Raw genomic sequence first — 8,971 nt, forward strand, 5'->3', positions numbered from 1 at the left:
TCAGATGTGATGACGTTATGCCCGACCTTGAGTGAGAAGCGAGGAGGATGCTGGGTCCCAGGTGCCCCCGGATTGGTAAGTTTTGGTTTTTTTTGTTCTTCCTGGCCACTGCACCCCCGGGAGCCACGGCGCACACTTTGTGAACTGCTGAACTAAACCATGCCTTTTATTATTATTATTATTATACTCTTGCCAGGGAATATCAAACAAATGTTGATAGAACATTAAAGAATATGGGGGCCTGATTCACTAAGGAAAATTAAGTAAGTAGTCTCCTGGACAAAACCATGTTACAATGCAAGGGGGGCAAATTAGTTTTCTATTTTGCACATAAGTTAAATACAGTTTGTTTTTTACTGTAGCACACATACTTGATAGCTTATTTGTACACTGAAATTTAAAGTTGATATTTGTGCTACATGAAAAAAGCCAGTATTTAACTTATGTGCAAAATAGAAAACTAGTTTGCACCTCTTGCATTGTATCATGCATTTGTCCAGGAGACATTCAAATTTTTACTTAATTTTCCTTAATGAATCAGGCCAGTGGTATATAGGGAGTCTATCCTATAGTTGGGGTATAGATTCTATTTTCTTTTATAGAATATCCTCAAAAATTATTAACATGGTTAGGTCATAGTAGCCATTTATTTTACTATTGTGCCAGGAGATTTTCATTGTATACAGTGTCTTCATTTTAGGTATTAGCCGTCTCCTGCACTCCATGAAACAAATGGTGGTGTCACTAGTCCATACTTATACATCAACTATTGGTTCCATTTTACTGAGCCACTAGTACAGAATGACACAAAGGCGGTGTTTCCTAATTACATATTTATATAATTTATATACATGTGTAGATCATTCACAAGTTTCAAATGGTGACATGTTGTCTTCATGTAACATTGGAGGAGTAGAAAGCAACACCCAGCATTGAGGGAAGTCCTAGAAAAGTGTCTTTAAAAAAGTTCCATGTGAGTGACACTTTAAAACTTCTCACCACTTAAACAAGATACTACAAACAGTTGTCCAACCCCAGTCTGAAAAAAAACAGAATATACCTCTCATTTTATACACAAACATCAAAATTACAAATGGTGGCAAGGCTGAAAGATTAATGTCTTTCACTTGAAGAGTCAGTGTCTGATCAGTAAACCACCTTTTAAACATGTGCTGTGGTGACTATGCTCATTCACCAAGAATGCCTTGGCACACTTCTCATAACCCAGTGATCAGCAGAGTTCAGTCCTCGAGTCAACAGTAAACCTTCAGGAGTGGTGCTCCAGATGAATCTGTCTCTGTGTCCGGCAGGGAGTCATCTTTCAGGAAGGGAGACCCTACAGAGAAGTGATATTAATGAACACATGAAATAGTAGCAAGATGATGTGATGAGGACAAAAGAAAAAAAAAATCTCCTTTAAAATATGAGAGCTCTTATTAAAAAAAAAAAAAAATTAAAGTGCAAGTTTTAAAGATTAAACTTAAAAAGATTTTTTTTGGGCCTCAAGACAATCTACACTTAACTTTCTTTTTTGTTTGTTGCGTTATGTTCCACAATATTGCTGCTCCAGGAATTCATTTTACTGGCAACTTCTTGACTATGTTAACATTTTCCTATTAAACCAACATTGTTTAGTGTATAAATGTATTTGATCTCCCTACGTGTGATCCAAGACTGTGCTTGTATCTGTGACAATTGTAGTTACCTATCCCTGTCATGGGTTTGTGTGCCTCTATATAGCAGTTTAGTCCCCTCTGTTCCAGTGTTGATGTGGGTAATGAATAAAATCCTGAAAATTGCTTCCAAAGTGCACATGTATAGGTGCATAGCACCATAATCAAATGAACCCTGATTTGATTAAATAATACAATAGCCATTCGTATTCTATTCCCCTGATGACACCTATTAACACTAGTCTATGATATGGCACCACCAGATGTGATCATTTTAAATGAGTGATAAGAGGTTTCTTCTTCTCACCCCCCACCCTCTGGCTATAGAAGTATGCTGGAAGACCTCATTTTATTTATTGTAATGCACAATCTTATGCAGAGAGTCAGTGCATCCCAGAATCATCCTTTCAACCTGTGTCCAGTTACCATGCATGCTTCGATAAAGGCCACCATTGTGTAAGCATCATGACACATACCAAGGCCGGTATTTTTCATATTCTATTTACTTGTATCCCATGCATAATAATTAAGAACCAAATTATAGACATTGCGGAAAGTTGCTTATGCAAAAGTAATTGCTTCCGGGCTTTTTGTGGAGTAAACAAGGGTCATATAATTTCAAGATGTATTTAATTGGTAAAGTTGGGCAAATATTTGACACTGTCCTCTAAATAAGTCTTTATATTCTACAGCAGTAGAGAAAGCACTATGTGTACATACATCTATTCCTGTACACAATAAGCTGTGCCTTAATAGTTTAGAGGATAATATTAACTTTATAGTAAATGATTACAATTCACTAAGCAACATGAGTTAGCTTCTTGTTATATAATGTTACGCCTAGAATTACAGCAATTCTCTTTCTCATGAGCTAAACCTCCTCCTTTCCTATGCCATTTAACAAACTCAGTCAAGCAAGCAGTTTTGCAAAAAATGGCCATTCTGTTAATATTCTATTTATAATGAGATTTTATATTGTCTATACTATCTTATGAGCACTATAAGAATGTTATTTTGGCAGATGTGGTCTATGTTAACGCTTTCTCAAATTCATAAGACTCACCATGCTTTAGACATTTGAATTTCTAGCATTTTACAATGTAAAAATGAAACTGAACAAAAACGGTTTAGTACTCTATTAAATAACAATGATGGTTATTTTATTTTACGGATGTATAGTGTCAGTTTTTGGTGACTAGGAATACCATGATGTGTCTCCAAGAGGCTATAGTGACAGGTTTTGCTCCAAACAGGGTGGTATTTCTACTGATCCAGAGTCATTAGCATGGGACAGGCTAACAAATATGGCAGCATCACGTAAGCAACTTTTGAATGATTTTCTTGGTAAAAAAAAACAAAACACAACTGTTCTAAAGTGAAAGGAAGGCTGTTCAGCTCAGCTTCCACAATTACATTTTTTTTTCTCCCAACAAAAAAACCAGTAACAGTGTTTGTTACTATAGTTTTTCCTTAACCAGTTCAGGCAAACTTTATGAAGATATCACCCTTGGCTTTGGTCAGACAAAAAAATTACACCAAACTACTGTCACTTCTGGGGTAAGCTGGCAAGGTATTTTGTATTTAAATTAATGGAAAATGCATTCCACTATATTTTAGTTGGATGGAAACAACCAAGGACAATCATGTTTAGTTATATTTTCTATATCTAACAAAACAATCAAGATAATACAAAGTACTATAAAAGTCACATTGAGCTACTCAAAAGCGTGAATAAAACTGGCCATGTTTTTTCAAAACCAAGATAAGTTCTAATATATTGATTCAGCATCACCCATTTTAAGTCTCAGCTCAACAGGACAGTAAGTAGAGACATGGTGCAGAGGAAGCCACATGTCCCAGTGATTTAACAAGAATTTCAAAGTGCCAAGCAACTTCAGAATCAACCGCATTCAGTTTGAATGTGTGCCACTATCTGATCAGAAACCAAATTAAACTATGCCCAACATACTGAATGCCCTTTGCGGTCACAAAGCCAGCACCACAGTAGACACCATTTTGTGTAAACAAATATTAACATATTTTGTGTGCAGGGAGCAGCTAAATTGGAATCTTACTGACAGACTAGAGACCACAAAACTCCTTGGTGGTGCTGTGCGGTCTTTGTCCACATGCAAACCATTTCTTGGCATGAATGTAACCCCTTCTCACCAGGTGACTGACACAAATGTGGTACCTACCCCCAGACACCATGTGACAGATGTGTGCATGCATATAGCTGTATGTCACCTGTTCCTGTATAGAGCGAACATCATTGATGACACACATGCCCGACCATTTCTTGGGAAAAGAAAATAGTTTACAGCATGATTTATGATCAAAAAAAGCATGCAGTAATACATAAACACACCACCAACTCACTGTAAACACTAAGTACAAGCATAATATGGATGCCTAAATACCACCACACTATGGAAAGAAAATATTTAAAAACAAGAATAACATTGCAAATGTTAAAAGAAAAATAAATAAAAGGTGTGACAATAATTGTCTAGACCACTTGGGAGGTTGTCTGGTTAAGATTTGAAGCACTATGCCTAAAATAACTCGCAATTAACAAATTACCTTATGGCACTTTCTATTTCCTTAAATTGTTAGGCAGTGCTCCCCCTGAGTGAATATAATGGTTGTCTGTGTGTATGGAAAAGCAGCAACTGTTCGCTCCTCAACCATCACTCTGAACTTGCTGGATAACGGTTTCCGGATTAAACAACTTATAGTCCAAAACATATGGTACAGATATAAAACAAAGTTCAAATACTCAAACAAGTGATGTAGCCATTAGTATTCCACAGGGCAGCTTGTAGGCTGCCCTCCTGTGTACAGTGCTGAATGCCACTGAAATTGCTCCAGATGAGGGGGTAGAAGTAATGTGCTTAGTAGCATCCAATCAGATACCGCTTTCCATTAACAGTCACTTGAACGTTTGTTACATGCGTGTTACTAGCCGTTTTAAAGGTAGTAAATCGGATAACGCTAAAAACCATATCCACTACTGCTGCTTGCTAGCATTGCAATGGCATTTGAGTTTTACAAACATCTTGTTCTATCTAACTGGATAACTGCCAGTAAAGTCAAAGGTCAAGCCCAGTTGCCAGAAAAATGCTAATGTGTTTTTACATGCATTTTCACTAGTGTGAAAAAGACAAACGTAAACAATGCTAGTGGTCATCTGGCCTTAGGATAAGCATACACTGTATAAAGAGGTACCAGTGAAGCTGGTAGTACCAGATGAAATCTATTGTGATCCAATTTAATGCGGGATAAAGTTATTTCCACCTTGCTTTAAAACATTCAGTATTTCTATAAAATCTGAGGGAAAATTGTTAATCTGTTTCAAGACAGAACAATACTTTCTATGTTATGTTTTATTGATGCTTTTAAGAATATCAATTATGTGTCAGTTATAAAATCTGACACCAGCAACTGCCTCAACAGTACCCTAAAGACAGGTATGCTAAGCCTGAGAGTATTAAACATAGGAATCTAAGCAGTTAGAACTTGTGAACCATAATTTTCTCAAATTTCTGCGGTAAGCTTTACTCAGAACTTACATTGGTACTTATATTATTTAAACAAAAGGAATGATTTTAAAAGTCTGTCTGACTTTTTAAATGCCCAGTTCAAGCACAGCACCACAAATGAAGAAACAATTCTCTCTTAGGATGGAGTCCCATAAATGTCAGATCACGTGGCATATTGTGTCATTTTAGCCCTGTCCCCCCACAATGCAATGCAGCGATCTTGGCAGGGGAGTGCCAAAAATAACACAATTTGTGATGAATCATGTCATGGATGCCCCTATCCGGTGTGGGAGAATTACCTGCTTTGCTCGGGATTTGGTAGTTTCTCGGAGAGAGTGGGCAAGTATGATTTGAACTCTACTTTGCCAGCCAGAAAGTTGTTCTGAAGCCCAACTAGTGTCATACATTCAATGGAAGAGACTGAACTAAAAATGCACAAAAGTTCTAAACTGTTTTGTGAAATATTCACCTCATTGTGCATCTGGCTGTGAAAAAATTTTGAGCAATATTTTGGCCCTAAGCGTTCCCAGTTCTAACCCAACCACACCTAGAATAAGTTGACCATCATTGTCCCGGCTCTATTTAATGAATGTAATTTTACAAATAAATTGCTACATGGCATTTTGGGGGAACGACAAAGCAAAAGTGAAACCAAGATTGTATTAACAGAACATTATGCAAAAAAGCCTGTCCTACCACAAAACTATTCATAAACAATGTAACAATTTCACGGATCCTTAATGTTCACATATTACACTAGAACTCTTCAGTGCTTGCATGGTTCTAGTGCAGCTGAACAACAGCTTCCTAGTGAGACATGTTATTATTGAGGCATAGAGCACGGCATTACTCTGGCTGGACAAAACAGAGTATTTGAAAATGCTACAATCACCCTCTTTACTAAAAATATTGTACTGAATGCTTTATGTCATCTAAAGCATCTCAAATTCAGCATGCATAGAAAGTTTTAATATATTTCCATCACTTAATTCAAAAGTTCTGATTATAGAATGCTCATTATATCCCCAATTCACCAAAACACTATCAAAATCAGCTTCTGGCTTATTTAATGTTGACTTAAGAAAAAGAGATTTTTGAAAACTTTACAGCAGGCAGGAGACAAAACAAATATGTTCATTGTCATGTTATTAAATTGAACACACAAATGCACTATATACCTGGGGCACTGTATCTCCTCATGTTTCGTGCTATGAGATCTGACGTCGTCTCTTGTGAAATCTTCACATCCAGATCTGAAAAGAGAAATGGCAAGAGTAATACAGCCAAGACAATGCAAATCATAAGGTGATTTAAATAGAACTGGAAAAAAAATCCACACCATCCTGGCTGGTCAATCCAGATTCCTGCATGCTTTCATTGCCACTGTCTGGAGCCTTGCCACCATTCCGACTGTTATGCTGTTGACCTCCACCTCCCTTCTCTCCATTACGGTTGGAGGGTCCACGTGTTCTGACCTTACGAGTGCTGATGCGGATGATGCCCCTAACTAGCCGACACTCTGCATCTTGCTCTTCCAGTTGGTAGTCCTGTGTCAGGCTGCTGATTAATTCTGTGATTTTGCTGGTCTTCTCCAAGAAGACAGTCTCTGAAGTGCATCTTGCCAGTTCATCAATCTGATGGAGACTAAACAACTCTGTTAGTTTGTGCCAGATGAGTACATCAATTTCTGCACTGGACATGGAGCCATGACAACTCAACCGTGACAACTCCGGATCCGATTCCCGCAATGAGTAGTAATCCCCAGCAGAACTGCGGGGTGCTTCAGGTGGCAACGGGGCAGGGGTCTCTTTTACAGTTTCTATGTCTGTGGCACCAGTTGGTTTACTGTACACAGGTACCCCCATCAGTTTAAGGTCTGGGTAACTAAAACTGTTACCTAGTCCTGTTTTTTTGCCTTTCACACCGACACGGGGGGCACAGGGGCTACTAGCAGGATGACCATTCATGGGCATACCTTCTGAGCCCTCTACAGAACAGGGAAGGTATTCCTCAGGATCTTTCTGTGGACAGTGGCTGCAGGACACCACATAGCACAGCACATCTTTATAAGCAGCCCAGGCGCGAGAGAGTGGGGAACAGCAAGGGCGCACATCTGGTGGGGTTTCAGCAGATCCTGAAATTAAGGTGATATCTTCAGGGGGGATCCTCTGCTGGGAACTTGGGAGGCCTGAGGTCTGTGGTAGGGAGCTCTGATGTAAAGAGGGTAGATTGGTTGGGGGAGATACCCAATCATGGGGAACAGACACAGGACGGGGTCGGGGCATTGCTTCATGGACAAGTCCTAAGAGAAGGGCAGAGAAATATAGTGAGCTCTACATGATCTCACAAAATAACAAATTTTGTATATACTCCCACCATATTCTTGTAGCACCCCATGTTGCTCATATATCCCCATCCTGTAATCTTGTTTTATATCAGCTCTTGTGTATACACCCCCATTTTGTTTAGCCATACAAGCCCTAAATCTGCAGTATAAGTCACTTTCTGTTTGCTCTGACCTATTATTGCTGTAGGTAACCACTTCTTTACCTGATGCACCCACAACCTCAAATCGTGTTCTAGGTCACCCATTACGTTTAGCATGTACATAACATCCTCTGCCTCTAGAATTATTGTAGACCATCCTGTATCTAACCCTATCCTATTATAGATCGCCCTGTTTATACAACGGCCTCTAATAATATTATTTTAAGCTACCCCTGGTATTAATCTCATATATGTCTGCAATACTACTCAACCCTCCAAACTCGGTGACCAATTTCCTCCTCTGCACGAATTCTCCTCGGCTTTCATTCCTGCAGACTGAATACACTTTCTTGAGTAGACCACTCTGGTTACTATGATCTAGGTCACCTAGTACGAACCTCGGCTGCTCCTCACCACCTCCCTCCTTTTCCTCGCCACTTCTCCTGCCCGATGCCCTCTCTCTGATGAACTACTGCTGCTCGCACTTGGGGCCGTTTTCCACATCGCGCCGTATCCACACTCACATTGATTTGTTTCACAAAGGGTCGCGGATTCTACAGGGGGTCGGTTCCGGTATTTTCCCGATTGCTCACAGCCACCAGCTTCCGTTTCCGCTCACCACCGCCTCTACCTGTGAGCCAGGTGAGTGTTTCGGCCACACCCCTACCTGTGTGACTACGTCATCTCTAGCCATACAGTCTCCATGATAGAGACGCCACAGTGAGGTCAAAGCAAAAATGTCCAGGGCGCATATCTGCGGCATAAATCTGGAGCCAGAGATGTGCACATCATTAATTTTAATGTTCTAATTGGAAGATTAGTGACAATCATTTCAGTCTCCTTCATTACCGCAGTGTCAAAGGTCATCATTTCACACAGGTGCATTGAAGCGACGTCCACAAGACTGAAGTGTTTTCACTGTATTTGGTTAGTGAAGACATGTATAGCCACAGCCTACGCTGCACATTTAGTGCAGGAAATATGGAATTTAAGGGAATATGTTCTGACCGTTTTCAGCAGTGCATATGTGACATAACATAGGTCTTCTAAAAGATGGCCGCCACACTACACCAGTGTATAAAGACTGTAGGGTGTTTTCAGAAAAAGTGATGAATTTTACAGTTCGGTCTCTAGTGATTAAAGCCCCCCCTCACCTCCCCTAGGTAATGACGTTACGTGTCACTAACAGATCTGCAGAGCAGCAGATGTTAAGAGAAGGAGAAAGATGGGCATGATGTGTTTCATATTTGTGTGTATTTAAAAGAAGAT

At 39.5% G+C, this 8,971-nt stretch overlaps 1 protein-coding gene across 4 annotated transcripts; it reads right to left on the bottom strand.

The window, feature by feature from the left end:
- Positions 1-818: 818 nt before the first annotated feature.
- Positions 819-8,730, bottom strand: KDF1 (keratinocyte differentiation factor 1). Of its 4 annotated transcripts, XM_075195790.1 has the most exons (5): positions 8,101-8,730; positions 6,555-7,517; positions 6,394-6,468; positions 3,921-3,971; positions 1,271-1,336 (listed from the first exon to the last, which is right to left on the bottom strand). In XM_075195790.1, the coding sequence occupies exons 1-4, from the start codon at positions 8,204-8,206 to the stop codon at positions 3,943-3,945; spliced, it is 1,173 nt and encodes a 390-aa protein (XP_075051891.1). In that variant the 5' UTR covers positions 8,207-8,730; the 3' UTR covers positions 1,271-1,336; positions 3,921-3,942. The 4 variants fall into 4 exon arrangements, with proteins under 4 accessions (XP_075051887.1, XP_075051892.1, XP_075051888.1 ...); XM_075195786.1 differs by lacking the exon at positions 3,921-3,971 and having other exon boundaries at positions 819-1,336; positions 8,101-8,725; XM_075195791.1 differs by lacking the exon at positions 3,921-3,971 and having other exon boundaries at positions 819-1,336; positions 8,227-8,720.
- Positions 8,731-8,971: the final 241 nt, after the last annotated feature.

The sequence above is a fragment of the Mixophyes fleayi genome, chromosome 2, assembly GCF_038048845.1.
Source record: "Mixophyes fleayi isolate aMixFle1 chromosome 2, aMixFle1.hap1, whole genome shotgun sequence".
Taxonomy (NCBI): Eukaryota; Metazoa; Chordata; class Amphibia; order Anura; family Limnodynastidae; genus Mixophyes; species Mixophyes fleayi.